The following is a 17799-nucleotide window of genomic DNA, read 5'->3' as shown; positions in this document are numbered from 1 at the left end:
TATGGGCTAGATCCTGGGAGGAATTTGGCTTTTAGCTTTTAGCCCACACATTTAGCATGAGATGGGTTAGGTTTTTTTTTGGGTTGGGGGGGGGGGGGGGGGGGAATAAAACCTAAAAACTAGTATTTAGCCCAGGGTTCGGTTTGGTCTCACGGTGTGCAACTTATAAAAGGGGAAAAAAATGTAGCAGTAAGGGAAACGAGGCTTCTTCTGGTGTGGTACAAGGCAGCGGCAAAGCGGCAGTAATTTGGTTCTTTTTCTCTAGTTTTATTTTATGCAAAATTTCCTTACGAGAATTACTATGAATTCTTTGTTCATGGGGTTCTAAGCTCTTAGCTAAGGCTAAGAGGAAGCCCTATGAGTACTTTAGTTATTTGATTGTTTGATTCATGGATTCAAATTGATGATTAATTTTCATTCACTAGTTGAATTGCAATTTTAATATTTGGTTTTTTGTGCTTGACCATAGTCTAGGATTTTGATATTGAAAATGCGTTGCACAATCATCATCATATGCATATATGTTCCTCTCAACTTAATTACAGATTATATAGATATACAAGATCTTAAATATAAAAATATATTAGTTTTATGGTAGATCTTCAATTTTTTTTTTCAATTAGACAATTACTGATATTGGGTGGACCCCACCTGTTTTTTTATTCCCAAAATGCTAATAAACGTTGGAAAGCAAATGCTTTGGAAGAGTGCAATTTCATTCTTCCCCTTTAACCTCGTTTGGTAATCACGCCATAGATAAATGAATTTGTTAAGTAAAGAAGGAAAATCTAATTTGGAATTTGATTAATCTTAAAATTCTGACGTGGACAAAAGCTAAATACTTTCCACCAAAATTATCAGGAAACAATGAAAGGAATAAAAAAGGTTGCATAAACAAGGTTTTTTTTGTTTATAATAACAATGTTTTATTTTCTTTTTCATTCAAATATATAGGGTTCAATTAACTAATATAACTTTGTATGTTAGTCTTTTCCTTCCCCACACAATATAACGTTCCATAAAAGTTCAAAACATTCATGAAATTCAGCACTTCAAAAGAAGTAGAAAGGTGTCTTGCTAAACAAATAAAACTTGAAGACAAAATGCAATTAACTTTTGTTTATAGGTCCACTTAGCTACTTGCAAAATGCAATTAACTTTTGTTTGTACCACTATTACAAAAGGCCAACTAGCTCACGCGTAATGTATAATCCTCCAAAAACATGAGTTCTGGCTACCACAAAAGAAAGACGTGCTGCACAGACACACACCCAAAAACAGAGCCCGAAAAAGAACCAACTGCCTGCTATCAAACTTCTCTTGAAAATTCTCATTAATTCTTAAGAACTAGAATCTACTCAAAAAGTAACTGCCGTTCATTAAATTTTTCAAACTCCTTGAAATGTCTTTGCTTCTCATGCCGCGATTACCCCTCTCACTATCTCCCTTGACATGAACCGAGGATGTCTAACTTTATCAGCGTTTAGGAAACAGCTTTGTCAACTTCTCCAGTACTCGACTTGGTCCATGTTCTTTCTGTTCATTTAAAAGAAAAGGAAAGAAAAGGTTAGAAGATGCGTGCTGACAAGTAGGTATTAATTTTGTAGGGTGATGAGACTCACCTGTTGTAACCGCTTTGCATGTTCCCAGTAGTGCTTCGTACAGTCGTGCACATACAATAACAAACTTTCTGCAGTTGTATAACAGGAGTTGGAATTCTGAGGACTTCTACCTTGGCGGAGTCGGCATTTGTTCTGTTGATAATTTTTCACAGCCTTGAAAATGACATGGTTGTCCACTTCACATTGCCAGTCATCATACTTCCAATTACCAAATTGAGCTGTGAATGCCCTAATCATATCAAAGGTCTCGTCTTTATGGAGTGTGTAAACGTTTGCAATTAGCTGCACCTTTTCCTTGCTGCTCCAGAAGGTTGAATTACTGAACATGTAGAACCTCACCAAACTTATGTTGCTGATTTTCCCGTCTTCATGACAAATATTAACAGAATTTGTGAAACTCTGGAGGAAAGACTTGTACTTTTCTATACAAACAGTCGTCAACTCGTCCAACGTCCGACCTTCATATATTTGATCGATGAGATAACAGAGATCATCAGAATCCTTGTGCCATACATGTTGTGATTGACCTTTAGTGAAATAAGACAAGAAAAAATTGATAGTTATTAAATGAGCATCCATGATAACTAATCGTACTGATCCGGAAACCTCTTCTTTCTTTTTGCTGGTCATATCTACAGTCAACATATTAAGTGAATATCGAGTTTAATAGTTTTATATAAACAATATATTGTTGTGCGGAAGCTTTAACAAGTGTGAGTGAAAAAATAATAAACCCTAGAAACTGATAACAGATAAATGGAACAATACCAACAAGAACACCAACATTTATACTGGTTCGGCAATGCCTACATCCAGTTTGGAGACGACGGAGTATTTCACTATAATCAATGAGAACATACAATAGTGTTTATCACTCAATTTCCCAAAGACCCGAATAACCCAAGCTCACACACTTACAATAGGAAGAGAAAACCAAAAATACAAAGCAAGACAATTTGAGAAAATTCTTCTCTATGCCGAATGGCTTCTTGCTATTTTCCTTTCTTCCTTGTTGTATTTGAGTTATGCCTACACCTCCTTTTATAGGCCAAGGCCTCTCATTAAGTAATAAAGAGTTAGGCATAAGTGCATCCATTTTTTTTCTTATTTCCCACATGTAGCATGCCAACCATAAAAGTAGCCGAAATCGTTTGTTGGTTTTAGACTACTTTGTTCCTACATGTAGCATGCCAACCATAAAATGCAGTCGCACTTATGGGTTTGAATTAAAAAACATATCCTTAATAATAAAGAAAGTGTTCAAAAAGGAATGATAAAGAAAGTTAGTCAAAAAAGTTTCGTCCAGTGAAGGTTCTATTCACTTGTAATGTAGAGATTTTAAGGTTCAAATCTCTTGGGTGTCGAGGTTGCAAATAATTTATTCTTCTAACTCCGTAATATAGATACATCGTTGTATGAAAAAAATATAATGATAATAATATAATAACAGTCCTAGACTCCTAGTGCAATAAGAAATTAAAAATCTCTAGAACCCCGTTCCAAGATTGATTTCCAAATCACAGGGGTTGGAGTTAGGTTTGGGGGACATTGATGGGACGGGTAATATATAGCATCAAGCTAATATAAAAATGCTAAGCCCTAAATTAGAAAGAAACCAAGATTCAGCTAGATGAATGACGAGTTTCAACAAAGAGCTTGCGAACCGAACCTGGATTCTTCAATTAGAGATTCAAGAGAAACCAACAGAAATCAGAATCGAACTTCATGAACTCCAGTTGAAAAGCACTGTGGACACCATACCCCAACCAGCTCAGCCTTCCAATGACCAACTCATTTCTTCCGTCCTTCAATCCAACCCTGACATCAACAATCAATCCAACCCTGACATCAACAATAAGAAGAGGAAGAGAGTAGCTTCAATTCATCCTGATGTCTTGCGAGAAGCTTCATTGGACAACTTTGATGGAGTTGCCAAGCATGTCTTCAAGAAGCTCCGAGCAGATAAATTGTGTCAAGTTAACTCTTCCTTATCTTCCAGCCATCATTAGGAACTTATTAGTGCTCATACTAAGACCCTCAAGAAGATCCAAGATGTAGCGGAGAAACTCAAGGTGTTGAATTCTTCTTTGGTGTCAAAGTACAAGAACTCTGTTGAAATAGACTCCAAGTCCTTAGTTAACCTTTTTACTGCATATTACTTCGAAGGTTTCAAGGATTGTAAGGCTAAGGGCCATATTTGGCCCCATGTCCGAATGGGAAAATTTATTAAATCAAACCAAACCAAACCAAACCAACTACACCAAGGAATAAAGCAGCCCACCGGTTCAACGTGTCCATGAATAGGCCCAATAGAGAACCCGTTTTTATTTGTTCGCAAAACCGACCCGGCTTCTTTCCCTCGCCCGCTCATTTCCACAGCTCCCTCTCTCCCTCTCTGTAACGTTAGATATTCAAACTTTCCTCCTCTTTCTTCTTCCAGGCTCTTTTTATCCGACTCCGCCCGACATGCCGGCGCCAAATTAACTTGAACTTATCCCTGCACGTCCAGTAAAACGCTTTTCTCCTTTCAACCTCAGTTCGACCACCAGCTGCTTGATTAAATGCCTCAACGACGCTGGCCACTTCAATGTCTTTGGTTACTTGCTCCTCAAGTTAGAAATAGGCAAGTTAGGAATTGAGTGGTAAAATTTTTTGTGGTTAAGATTCTTTTCTGTGAAGAAATTCATCCATCATTGGACAACTTCAGTTTAACTTTCTGCTCTATATGTTCTCGGAATCCTCAGGTTTGAGCTTGTTCAAATGCCGGGCTGGTTTCTGTGTTCTTTTGGGTTTTCTTCGTTGGCCAAGTGGAGTTTACAAGATATTTTAGGATTACCAGGGAGACTTGCAGTTAAAGGAAACTGCTTTTCAACTGTGGTGGGAACAATCTTGGTCCAGGCCAGGCTCGAGATCCTTCTAAACTAACTGGGGACATACAGAATGCAATTGATGAGCATAGACTAAATGATGCATGGAAGTTGCATGAGCAGCACGTGCAGACGGAAAATTTTCCTATGAAATATGTTATGAATGAGCTCCTAACGAGTCTTGTCGAAAGCTTTCGTGTTCAGTGGCTAGCTTGAGAAGGCTGAGGGCTGGTAGAGCATGCTATTGCAAAAACAAAACAGAACTTGTTAGAGGAGACGCTGATTTATCTGTCTTTTCGTCTTGCCAAAGCCGGATCACATATTCCTGCATGCCACTGTTTTGAGAAAAAATGGTAGAAAATGGAACGGTTCCCCCTATTGCTCCCTGGTCTGCAATATTGACCTGCATGTCTCGAACAGCCCAAAAGGCTACTGATTGTGATGAACTATTTATAGGAAAGAAAGGTTATGATGGTGATGCTGGTCAAGTCCGTCGGCTTGAGGTAGCTTTTAATTAATGGTACACAAAACCATACATGTTTGTTACACAAGGATCATGGATGTATGCAAAGTTTGATTCGGAAAACACAATAGGCTTAATTCCTGTTATGTTGTGTTTGGTACAAGTATAACCTGTAGCATGAATCGTGACATTATTTGAACATGCCAGGATTTGCTGTTATTCTAACATCTGTATTTTTTCCCTCCTCTACAAGTTCTAGCTTCAAGGGTAGAATTTCTTAATTTCACTAGATTAGGATACCTCTTTGGTTGTGACGGACTTAAGTGATTTTTTTGTCCTTCATTCGTACCGTACGCTGTCTATGCTTGTTTCCTTTTTCTTGCAGCATATTTATAAACACTCCCTCCTTGATTCGGGGATATTGTGCTGTCTCGTTCATATTCTCAATGCCCTTCTGGATCCTGATGAAGCCAATCAAAAGCAAAAGGCTACTGATCGTGATGAACTATTTACAACTGAGAAAGATTATGACGGTGATGCAGGTCAAGTCCGTCGGCTTGAGGTAGCTTTTACTTAATGGTACACAAAACTACACATGTTTGTTACACATGGATGTATGCAAAGTTTGATTTTGAAAACACAGTAGGCTTAATAGCTGTTACGTTGTGTTTGGTACAACCGTACAAGTAGAACCTTGTACCATTTTGAAGCATGACATTTTTTTAACATGCCAGGTTTTCCCTGTTTGAGGTGTATATTTAAAATATTTGAACTACAGCCAGTAGTAGCGCGTGACATTTTATTCATACTGAACTTAATGTTTGCTTGTACGTTACTGTGCTCTTGTATTTGTTAGGTTATCGGTTCATTGTATGTTTTTAACCTTCTTTTTGTTGCTAACCTATAATTATGCAGGTACTGGGGATTGCTGTGCATATTATGAAAGCACTGGCAAACCATCCTTTGGCAGCACAAAGTTTGATTGAGGATGATTCTCTTCAGTTGCTTGTTCAGATGGTTGCGAATGGCTCTTTGATAGTCTTCTCTCGACATAAGGAGGGCCCAGTTCTGCTGCACAGCATTCAGCTTCATAGGCATGCCATGCAGGTAGATACATTGCACGTATTGCCTTCCCTGTTTGTAAAGACATAGTTGGATAGCAACATCTTCCACAGTCTTAATCTTAAATTAGTTTTTAGAACCTGTAATTCGGATTTTGTTTGTGCTAAGTTGTGGTTATCTTTCCAGATTCTTGTTCTTCTCTTGGTCAATGGCAACAGGAGCACAGCAAAACATATTCGTAAACATCATCTGGTATGGTAATATATTATATGCGTGCACTGCATTGACAATGGTTAAATCCTAAATATACTAATTATGACTGCGCAACTGACCATGCATACCGCACATATGCCCTCTAATGTTGGATAAGCATATAGTTTTATTATCTATCAGCAACATAAGCTAGCCAATGATGACTACACAGGCTATGCTGACTGTTTTAGTATGTATTATTTTCAAATCATGGCGTGATCCAAGCTTTTCTTGTAATCGTTTTAAAATTATTCTCACATTATGATTTTATGTTCCATCTGTGCAGATCAAAGTTCTTTTAATGGCTGTCAAAGATTTCAATCCTGATTGCGGTGATTCTACATATACCATGGGCATTGTGAATTTGCTGCTTGAATATGTGGAAGTCTCATGTAGACCTGGTAATTGGTTCATCGGCCTTCCTTCTTTTCGTTGAACTAAACATCTATTCCTTGTGCTGGGTTATTTTAATGTGACTTTCTGCAGCCTTAGTATGTCTTGTTTCTGATATAATAACATTTTTAGCCGGTAGAAGCTGGTGGTGTCTGGCTTAGGGAGGATATACGTAATGCCAAACAAAGAAAATCTCTTTCATATATGTTTCTGAAAGGTACCAAATGTTACTTTCTTTGTAGCATCCGACTTCATAGAAAAGAATGAATGGGCGGGGAAATGGAAAATGGGAGAAAATCCGTTTGATCCTAGTGGGAGAGAATTCATTAGGATATGTTTTGTTTCCTATTTCGTTACTTTCCATTCATGAGGAGATGTGCTTGGCTGGTGTAAGAACTGGTTCTGCTGTATTTACCTCTCTTTCACCAGCTTCTATTGAACACTTGTTACCTTTCAGAACATATATGAAAGAGTTTTTCTTTGTTAAGTAGTTAGATCTGATGGTTTCATCCTTTCATCAGGTACATTTCTCTTACATTGCCTGTGAACCCTTATTTCCGATTGAATGTTACTTCTTCCTCCAAAATAAAATAGAAAATAAAGGTCTTATTTTTCCTTGAAATTTGTGTTTTCAGAGGACGTGATTGCGGGTCATGAAATGTTGCCATGATGAAAAATTACCCGTTACTTTGATGTAAGTTCATGGATGACAAAACATAAGTACCATCACTGATTGCATATATCGTTTGTATGTTTATCGTCCTTGTGTCACTGAAAACTTGTTTTTCCTCATTTGATTTTTGTTGGATTCAGTTACCAAAATCGGTTGTCAATGTCATTCATGTCTGAGTTGGAGACCTCTATTTGGTTTTAACTTTGATTTTTTGGTCCTTCATCCGTACTGTATGCTGTTCATACTTGTTTCCTTTTTCTGTTTGCAGCCTATTGATAAACAATCTCTCCCTTGATTCGGGGATATTGTGCTGTCTCATTCATATTCTCAATGCCCTTCTGGATTCTGATGAAGCCATTGAAAAGCAAAAGGCTACTGATCGTGATGAACTATTTAAAAGTGAGGAAGATTATGATGGTGATGCAGGTCAAGTCCGTCGGCTTGAGGTGGCTTGAGGTGGCTTTTACTTAATGGTACACAAAACCATACATGTTTGTTACACATGGATGTATGCAAAGTAGAACCTTGTAACATTTTGGATCGTGACATTATTTGAGCATGCCAGGATTTGCTGTTATTCTAACATCATGTCTTCCTCCCTGTTTGAGGTGTATATTTCGCATATTTGAACTACAGCCAGCCACTAGTAGTTTTTTTCATACTGAACTTAATCTTTGCTTGTACGTTATTATGCTCTTGTATTTGTTATGTTATCGGTTCATGGTATCTTTTAACTTTCTTTTTGTTTCTAGCCTATAGTTATGCGGGTGGAGGGGAGTGCCGTGCATATTATGAAAGCACTGGCAAACCATCCTTTAGCAGCACAAAGTGTTTTTATTATATTTTTTTGGGTTCAAACGATAGATTTATTAGATTAGATGTTAGATTAGGGAGCGGATGGGATTCAAAACCCATGTTGTGCTGCAAGGGCAACACTCATCTCCACTATTGTGGTAGAGGGCCACTTGCAATTTCCTTGAATTTTCCAAGCCCAAACCAACGTAATTCACCAATTTTTGGTGAGAAACCATCGTCATGGATGACTTGCGGTCATCTCCGACGAGTTTCGTCGATATTCTACCCAATTCCGAACTGATCCTAAAATTAAGGTATGGGAATCAGTCTCACATATTCATTCGTTCGGTAATTCCAAACTAAACCGAAATAAAAAATATATATATTATTTAATTTTAAATATATATATATATAATTGTAACAGCCGTTGGATTTGGTTGAGATTTAATCACAATTGTTGAATCCAAATAAAACCCTCACTCTCTCTCCCGACCTCACCTCACCTCACCTCACCTCACCTTACTGTCTTTGTCTCTCATCCTTCACTGATTTCTATCGCTCTCTCCTCCTTATTTGACATCTTCGAATCCGGCCACATAACACAAGTGACTCACCTCTCTCTCTCGACTGACCTCTCTAATCTTTCTCTCTCTACATCTCATCTCTCACTAAAAAACATGTTGCAGGAATGGTAGCAGCTCAGCTGATAGCATCGTCTATCTTGACCAAGAGTTTGGCTTTGTTTGAAGGGCTCAGACCTTCAAACCTTAAGTTGTAGCTGACAGCAACATATGATGCCTGATATTGATGAATGATAATGCTATTAAACACAATTTGTAAGAAATTTTTTGTTTTATTACTTGCTGGCTTGCAGATGCAGCAGCAACATTGTCAAACATATATATTGGATGACTCAGAGCTGTTTATGTATTAAGCATATATATATATTCTGTTTTGTGCAAAAGAAATGAAAGTAGCTTTGTTTAGTTTTGGGTGAAATGGCTTCAATTTGTTTTCAATTTAGGTATTTGACTTCTAGGGTTTTGGATTTCGAGGTTTTCAATTTTGTGAACTTCAGGGGCCCCTATTTACAAGAAGACAAATAGGAATTAAATTGAAATCCTTAACCATACCATACCGCAATACCAAAAATATCTTAGGAATCCCGAAATTTGGAATACCCAACCATACACTTGGTTGGCTTTTGTTCTGCACGTGAGATTATTAGAGATTTGGATTACCTATGTTTAGCTGATAAGGAATATGTGTTATTAGGGTTACTAGCTTAAATGGTCATGATTGTATTACAACTCCTGTATAGGATATGAATCATGGATATTCACGGTGATAAAGCTGGAATGATAAGGATCACACAATGGGTAGTCTCCTTGTCAATTGCAACATCTTTTTTACGACGCGTGGTGCAGCCCTGGCAATAACTATTAAATTTTATTATTTTATGCGCACTAAACTTTGGCGCTCTGTTGTTTACGACAGGAATAAGTTTTGTCGCACAACCTCTATTGTGAATAAGTAGAAGAAAAAAAAACATAACTGCATGCTCTCATCTCTTTCTCGCTCTCCGCCTCCCTCGTTCTCCGCCTATCTCCCTCTCTTCAAAGCATAGATCCTTCTTTGCCACTCTTGTCACAACCTGTCAACCACTGATGCTGAGACAGAATTGAACTAGGTAAGGAGTTATGTTTCTTGTTGCTCTCTCAAATCTCCCCTTCCCTAACCCTAATAGTTTTTGTCATATCTTAGTTTTTTCTTTTTGCTGCTAGAAATTCGAATTCAACCTCATCCCTTCTCATTCGATAAGATTATTTGAGGAATTATCTTCTAATTTGTTTTTTCTTGGTGTTGTTTCATCATTTTTCCGCAAATTCCAATCTTATCTATTCTCCATTAGTTCTCCTAGTGTTTAGGGGGTTTTTTTTTTTTTTTTTTGCCTTTTCTATGTTCAATTTCATCATTAATTGCTAATATTGTTGGAGGATTTTTTGTAATTCAAGCTAGTCAAAGAAGTATGCTAGCTTGGTTTTGTTTATTTATTCTTTATTGGCACTAGTGACTCAATTAGCAAGAGAAGCAAAAATTTGGGGGTGGATTAATTGGAGAAGGATGAGGAATAAAGCATTGTTGAATGCAGAGACAATGGCAGTGCTTTTGTGAAGAAGCACAGAGTGGTCAGAAAAAAGTGAGATTTGTATAGGAAAAGGGAAGAACTCTTTGGAAAGGAATGGTGAATGATGAGTAGAAATGAGAGCAAGACGGAGGAGAAAATGGAAAGTGGGCCTCTAAGAAAAGTGAGAATAGGGTGTAGTTTGAAGGTAGAAGGTGAAGTGGGGCATTCTGATGACATCAATATAGGGAAAGGTTTGCGAAGAAGCAAGAGAGTAGGTTATTTTCTTGGGGCCATAAAGGATCATACGAAGCAGGAAGAAAGAAAAGTAAATAAGCATTCCAAGAAAGTAAGTAATTTGTAAATTCTTGGTTTATGTCATTTGTTGTCAATGTTGTGATTTACTCGTTTTCATTAATAAGTTACAACTTAAGTTGGCATCTGAAAGATTACCTAACTATTTGAACAATCTCTAATTGAAATGTAATGCTTTATTTTACAGGTGCTATTTTTTCATGAACCTATTCTACGTAAAAACATCCCTAGAATAGTTCCTGTTAATGGCTTGAAGTCATTTCTAATCTTGAATGTAAGTAAAATGATGTGGGAAGTGCTCAATATGTGTCCAATTTATAGGTTGGAAGAAAGCCATGTGTATTCGTAGGCATGCCTTTGGCGATCAGTATTGAGCTTGATACAGTTGTCAAAAGGCCATGAAAACTTGAAATGGTTTTTGGTAAGTAAATCTCAACATTCTAAATCATATGATTGTGCTGGTGAAGTAATTTCTCCTTAAATATGGTTTTCTGCTACGCATCTATCTGTTTGTAATGCTAAGTCCGAGAAAGAGTCTCCCCTATTACACTTGATGTTTACAATTTCAAAGGGCCTGGTGTGGCCCTTTCTATGTATAATGCTAATGAGGTTTATGTTACCACAATGGGCATCGCATACCTTTTTGTTTGTTTAGGCAAATGTGCTGATAAACTTTACTAACAAAACCTTGGTTTTTTGGTAGTGTATTCAAGCATTTGCCAACTTGTAGATGTCGTTGGCTCATTCCAAGAAGTGACCACTATACTTAAGAACCAAAAGCACTATTATGAAGAAATAGTGAAGTACGATGGTAGGTAAATTTACCTTTGTTGGAAGAATTATTCAACATTCAACTATCAATTCTATAATTCTATAAGGAAATGATTACAAATGTTGAGTTATTTGATTGCCCCAGGTTTAAGGACATATTTGAGGAGGTTTATGACAAGAAGTGGAAGCAGAAGTTTGAAGACAATTCTACATGGTTTGTACTAGCATGAGAACTTTGACATAGGAATATAGAACCTATAAACGTTTTGATCAGCATATATGTTTCATTAATGTAAGTGAAATACATTCTTTGATATATGAGTGTTTCTCATTTTGTGAATTATGAATTGTATTGGTATTGGATTTTATTTTAGTTCGAAATATGTAGTAATATTTCACACAAAACAATTATGGTGAAACTATTAAGAATAATGTAATTGTGGCGTCCCATTTGACGCCCAATATTTTTTTTATACCTAGTGCCAATTATTTGCGACGCGTTACTTGCCATCTCAAAACCGTAGCAAATAGTATTTGCGACGTGTTGAAAACATCGCATATAATCTGATAGGAGCATATTTATGCGACTTAGTTAGCTTGTTCTTGTGCATTTGTGTTGTTATTTCTTAGTTAATGTAGTATTTCAAGTTATTGTCGTGTGTTTGTAGGTCCAAAGGGTTAAAATAGCAAGAAAGTGCATTTTGGTGCATTTTGGAGCAGTTTTGGGCACTAAATGGATAGCACATGTATGGGCCAAGATGGATGGACGAATTTGGAGTTCAAAAGGCTAGGAATCTGATAAGAAGATGAAGAAATTAAATTAAAGACAAAGAAGATAAGGAATCAGCTCAAAAGAGGAAACATTATCCAAAACCTTATCTAACCTTATCTTATCTTATCCTATCGTAACCTTATCATGCCTTAATCTTAGCTGCAAGGGGACCTAAATATATATTTCTAGAACCTATTTCTAGAAGCATTCTCTTCTAAAAGTCCCAAATCAGCCACAAAAGCACATTGTTTCTAGAAACCCTACAAAGGTGACGCTTATTCCTTTCTAGAAAGCCTTGCCTTGCCTTGCAACCCATTCTCCTTTCCCTCCAATATTTACCACACCCCTCTATCCCTTTTCCCTTGTGAATGTTGATTTATTAGGCCTTATTCCTTGTGGATTTGGGTTATACAAATCCTTTTTCTGAAATTAATTAGGCCAAACCCCCATCTAAGTGGACTTAATGACTTGTGCCAACCCTAGGGCCCTAATCCTTAAAATCTGCTAAGTTGTAACCCTAATCTAATTAACCCTAGGGTTGGCCGAACCTATATATACGTATTTTCAGCCACAATTTCGGGATAACCCTCATGTAATTCAGAAAAACCCTTGCCGTAAGCCCTAGACGCCATTCTACGTCCTTCATTCAATCCATTCACATCCATCTACAACCTGCCACAACTTTCCACCCTCCTCATCCATCATTCATCATCCTAAGCAAGAATACACCATTCATCACCCCCAAAACCACCAACCACACCTTGTGCCGCAGCAAGGAAAAAGAAGGAAAGCCCTTAGACATGCATGCCATTCAAATTGGAGTTGCAGGAACATTTTAGGTGTAATCTTTCTTGTGTTTTCAATGTTTAAACTCAATAATCTTGGTTTTGTGAGTATGAGGAACTAATCCCCTCTTAGCTAGGGGGAATTTCGAAACCATGGCTATATTTGCAATATGATTTGATTACTTCCAGTTGTGATTTTATGAATTGTGAATTCAATTTACTTATCTGTTTGAATTAAAACTTGTTTATGTATGTTGGTTGAGAGTGTACACTTAATTTGCATGCATAAATCTGATGCTAGGATATAAGGGAGCTTCACCTAATCGTTGTGAACTTATATTCATAAGTAGTAAAGGTTGTTAGTCACAATCATGTTAAGTAAATTCCTGGCATAAGTATCATGCGCTTTCATAGTTAGGAACGCCTTGTCAACACTTATGATTTTCATAGAATTTAATGATCTCTGATTGTTTCTCTATTATGCGCTTTCATGTAGAGAACTTTTGAGGAATAATTTGATTGCAATGCGCTAATTCCATTCAATTCAATGACTTAAGGAAAATCTGAGAGTTAATTTAAGCGTACCTAATTAATTTAGGGTGTTGAGGTTCATGGTTCATTGAAAAAGCAACTGGAGATTGTTTTGTATGCAAGTATGTCATGTGTGGAGAAAGACCTCCTAGCTAGCCCACCATCCTTCTATTTCCACCAAATTCGTGCAAATATGCCTAGTTTTAGTACTTATTTTGTTTACTTTATTTTCGTCCAAAACCAAATCCCCCTTTATTTTGGAGTGTCTAACTAGTTAGAATTTGTTTTAGATTGTGTTTTCAAGTGTTTTGAGTCAAGTTAAAACTAAAATTCGTCCAAAATTGTGTTTATAGTCAAATCTGCCCAGTTTGTGTTTTTAGGTAGTTTTGAGTGTTTTTAGCTTATTTTGAGTTTTGTGAACTTGTTTTGAGTCTTTAAGTTTAGTTAAGTGTTTTAAAGCTTAGGTTTATCTATTTGAGTCAGTTTAAAGTGTTTTAGCAATCCCTCCTAATCCCCGGTTTAAGAACGATCCTTACTTACATATATACTATAATTGTCAAAAGAGGGTTTAATTTGTGTGTTAAGTTAATTTTCGCATCAAATTTTGGCGCCGTTGCCGGGGATTTGCAACTTTGCTAATCCTTTGTTATTTCTTTTTGTTTAATTTCGTGTGTTTTTTGTTTTAGTTGCTGACCTTGTTTTGTTTACTTGTTTTTAGGTACTAGTTTATGACTCGGAGTTCTCAACCAGTTCATGCACATATCGTAGACTTTGATGACGATTTCGAGCGAACTTTGAGAAGGAAGAAGAGTTAACAAAAGCCCCAACCACCTCAACCTGCACCAGATCTTGAAGAAGACGAAGTACAAGTGGAAGAGGAGACCACGACTCAAATTTTTGAGGAAGAACAAGCTATGGCAGCAAACAATCGAACAATCAAGAAGCTTTCCGCTTCGGGATTGGACAATGCCATGCCTCTATGCATTCAATATCCAAGGGCAGCCCTAGACAAGACCGACGAGTTCGAATTAAAGTCTAGCTTACTGCACCATATTCCTAAGTTCCATGGGTTGTCCATGGAAGATCCTAATAAACACTTGAAGGAGTTTGAGGTTGTTTGCTCAAGCATGACCCCGGTGAATGTTGATGGGAGCATTTTGAAGATGAAGGCTTTTCCCTTTTCTCTCTTGGAAAAAGGCTAAAGATTGGTTGTATGAACTAGCCTCCGGAACTGTCACATCATGGGAGAGTATGAAACAGGCATTTTTGGAGAAGTTTTTCCCAACTTCTCAAGTCATTCTTTTACGTAAAAGGATTAGTGGCATTCAGCAAAACCAAGGTGAATCATTTCCAACTTATTATGAACGTTTTAAAACTCTTGTTGCTTCATGTCCATAACACCAAATGAAGGAGGAGCTTCTTCTTTAATATTTCTACAAAGGGCTTCTACCAATTGAACGCCAAATGCTAGACGCCTCAACGGGAGAAGCTTTAGTGGACAAAACACCCATGGCTGCCAAGACTCTCATTGCCAACCGAGCTTTAAATGCTCAACAATATGAAGGCGTTGGTCAAAGAGACATACCACAGCAGCAACAAGTTAATGAGGTAAGTGCTACTTCCGAACTTCAAAATCAAATGGCTAATCTTACTTCTCTTCTTTCGCAGGCGGTTGAAATACCAAAGGTACAAAGTGTGGCTGTTTGTGGTGTGTGCTCAATGAATGGACATCTCACGGATAAGTGCCCTCAATTGATCGAGAACGGAGGGTGGAAATCTGCCAATGCCGTGGGTTATGGGAGCCAAAACCAACCAAGGAGTGATCCTTTCTCTAATACATACAATCCCGGTTGGAAAGATCATCCAAATTTCAAATGGAGAGAGCCCCAACAACCCCAACAACAAAGTACATTTAGGCAGCAACCTCTTGGATTCTACCAAAAGGCGTATGCACCCACACGACCCCAAGCACAACCTGCCCAATCCAAATCAGGTTCATCCATAGATAATGATCAAATTTTTCAATTACTAATTTCTATGGCGCAGGGAATGCAAAATAAGGACAAAAAGTTTGATGAATTAGAGAAGCAAGTAGGGCAGATTGCGGAGTTCATGGGCCAATTTAGAGAACAAGGCAAGTTGCCTAGTTCAACCGTTGTCAACCCAAAATAAGGATTCAAATCTGCTAAAGCAATCATGTTGCAAAGTGGAAAACAAGTTGGAACAGCCTCACAACCATCGAAATCAGTCCCAATTGAGGACGAAAAGTTGCAATTCGAGGAGGATGAACAAGAGCAAGCCATGGCAAGGGTAGCACCAACCATGCCGCAGCCACCCAAACATTCCCATTCGTCTTCCAAAGGTAAGGAGGTTCCAAATTCGATTATTTCTAATGTTATTCCCCCAAATGTACCCTTTCCTCGTAGATTCATGCAATCGAAGAAGGAGGAGGTTGAAAAGGACATTCTGGAGACATTTAGAAAAGTACAAGTCAATATACCACTTTTGGATGCAATTAAGCAAGTTCCAGGGTATGCCAAGTTTTTAAAAGAATTTTGCACCACTAGGAAGAGAATTTCGAACAAGGAGGTTGTCAAGGTAAATGAAAATGTCTCAGCCATCTTACAACGTAAAATGCCCCCTAAATGCAAAGATCCGGGTAGTTTTACAATTCCTTGTATTATTGGCAATAATCGTTTTGAACATGCCATGCTAGACTTAAGTGCATCTATTAATGTCTTGCCTTACTCAATTTATGCATCTATGAACCTAGGTGAGTTAAAAAATGATGGTGTGATTATTCAATTGGCCGATAGATCTAATGCCTATCCAAAGGGTGTTTTGGAAGATGTTTTAGTGCAAGTCAATCATTTAATCTTTCTGGCAGATTTTTACGTGCTTGAAATGGAAGAATCAAACCATTCCCCTTCGTTGCCAATCCTCCTTGGACGACCATTCATGAAAACTGCCCGCACTAAGATTGATGTGTTTAATGGGACTTTGACAATGGAATTTGATGGGGAAGTTATTAATTTCAATCTTTCTGAATCTATCAAGTATCCTAGTGATGATCATTCATGTTTTTCTATTGATGTAATTGATTCCTTGGCGTAGGACCATTTTGAATAATTGATTGAAGATGCACTAGAATTGGTCATTACAAGAGGAATGGAAGTAAAAAACAATTGATCAACCACATTGGCCACCCACAGTATGCATGGAGAACACCATGCCGTGCCCCCTAATGTACATATGATTGAGATAGTGGCTGTCCTTGAGTCATTGCCACTACAATCTGGTAAGTCTTCGGACCCGATTTCAATTTCAATTTCCGCTAATAAGCCCCTTCCTTCAGTTGTGCAGCCACCTTCTCTGGAACCTAAACCATTACCAAGCCATTTGAAGTATGTTTTCTTGGGAGACCAAGAGACCTTGCCTGTCATTATCTCCTCCTCACTCACGGCACAAGAAGAAGGTAAGTTAGTGAGGGTGTTAAAGGAGTACAAAACAGCAATTGGTTGGACCTTAGCCGACATCAAGGGAATAAGCCCTACCACATGCATGCATCGTATACTTTTGGATGAGGGGTCTAAAGCATCTTGAGAGGCTTAACGCCGACTCAACCCTTCAATGATGGAAGTTGTGAAGAAGGAGATAATCAAGCTATTGGATTATTGAGTGATCTATCCAATTTCGGATAGTCGTTGGGTTTCTCTGGTTCAATTTGTTCCAAAGAAATCTAGAGTAACTATGGTGACAAATGCCAAAAATGAGCTTGTTCCTACTCGAATCCAAACAGGTTAGAGGGTTTGTATTGATTATAGGAAGCTCAATGCCACTACAAGGAAGGATCATTTCCTTTTGCCCTTCATTGATCAAATGCTTGAAAAGTTAGCGGGTTATGCTTTTTATTGTTTTCTTGATAGATATTCAGGTTATAATCAAATTGTGATAGCTCCAGAAGATCAAGAAAAAACCACTTTTACATGCCCCTTTGGTACATTTGCTTATCGTCGCATGTCATTTGGTTTATGCAATGCACCTGCCACATTTCAAAGATGCATGATGAGCATATTTTCAGATTATGTTGAGAAAATTATTGAGGTTTTTATGGATGATTTCAACGTTTTTGGTGATTCATTTGATGGTTGTTTGAATAATCTTAGTTTGATTTTAAAACGATGCATTGAAACTAACCTCGTTCTAAATTGGGAAAAATGTCATTTCATGGTTAAACAAGGCATAGTTTTAGATCATATCATTTCTGAAAAAGGTATTGAGGTTGATAAATCAAAGATAGATCTTGTGCGCCACTTACCCTCTCCTACTTCGTTTAGAGAGGTTCGTTCTTTCCTTAGACATGCAGGTTTTTA

General features: G+C 37.6%; 2 protein-coding genes and 1 long non-coding RNA gene across 9 annotated transcripts; 2 read left to right on the top strand and 1 right to left on the bottom strand.

Annotated features, from left to right (window-relative positions):
* Positions 1–1104: 1104 nt before the first annotated feature.
* Positions 1105–2661, bottom strand: LOC125472968. Of its 2 annotated transcripts, XR_007254915.1 has the most exons (3): positions 2391–2657; positions 1623–2149; positions 1105–1536 (listed from the first exon to the last, which is right to left on the bottom strand). XR_007254915.1 is itself a non-coding variant. In XM_048575150.1 (2 exons), the coding sequence occupies exons 1-2, from the start codon at positions 2265–2267 to the stop codon at positions 1477–1479; spliced, it is 705 nt and encodes a 234-aa protein (XP_048431107.1). In that variant the 5' UTR covers positions 2268–2661; the 3' UTR covers positions 1105–1476. The 2 variants fall into 2 exon arrangements, 1 of the variants encoding a protein (XP_048431107.1); XM_048575150.1 differs by having other exon boundaries at positions 1623–2661.
* Positions 2662–2826: 165 nt separating this feature from the next.
* LOC103953148 (protein SPIRRIG-like) lies at positions 2827–8003 on the top strand. 4 transcript variants are annotated; one of them, XR_007254910.1, is made up of 7 exons: positions 2827–5514; positions 5868–6059; positions 6201–6266; positions 6553–6667; positions 6792–7180; positions 7295–7353; positions 7601–8003. XR_007254910.1 is itself a non-coding variant. In XM_048575114.1 (7 exons), exons 2-6 carry the CDS (start codon positions 5314–5316, stop codon positions 7327–7329), a joined length of 609 nt encoding a protein of 202 aa, XP_048431071.1. In that variant the 5' UTR covers positions 2827–4264; positions 4367–5313; the 3' UTR covers positions 7330–7353; positions 7601–8003. The 4 variants fall into 4 exon arrangements, 3 of the variants coding, with proteins under 3 accessions (XP_048431071.1, XP_048431073.1, XP_048431070.1); XM_048575114.1 differs by lacking the exon at positions 6792–7180 and having other exon boundaries at positions 2827–4264; positions 4367–5514; XM_048575116.1 differs by lacking the exon at positions 6792–7180 and having other exon boundaries at positions 5967–6059.
* Positions 8004–9565: 1562 nt separating this feature from the next.
* Positions 9566–12066, top strand: LOC103953150. Of its 3 annotated transcripts, none has more exons than XR_007254908.1 (5): positions 9566–10601; positions 10755–10988; positions 11271–11378; positions 11484–11552; positions 12007–12066. It is a non-coding gene; the product is annotated as an uncharacterized LOC103953150 (long non-coding RNA). The 3 variants fall into 3 exon arrangements; XR_007254907.1 differs by having other exon boundaries at positions 9568–10601; positions 11484–11630; positions 12007–12042; XR_667995.3 differs by lacking the exon at positions 12007–12066 and having other exon boundaries at positions 9575–10601; positions 11484–11811.
* Positions 12067–17799: the final 5733 nt, after the last annotated feature.

This window comes from the organism of the source record quoted next, unplaced genomic scaffold (assembly GCF_019419815.1).
Source record: "Pyrus x bretschneideri cultivar Hongxiangsu unplaced genomic scaffold, Pyrus_bretschneideri_v1 Contig78, whole genome shotgun sequence".
In the NCBI taxonomy this organism is placed as follows: domain Eukaryota; kingdom Viridiplantae; phylum Streptophyta; class Magnoliopsida; order Rosales; family Rosaceae; genus Pyrus; species Pyrus x bretschneideri.
The sequence above is the reverse complement of the archived record's forward strand: the minus strand, read 5'-3'. Positions and strand labels throughout refer to the sequence as shown.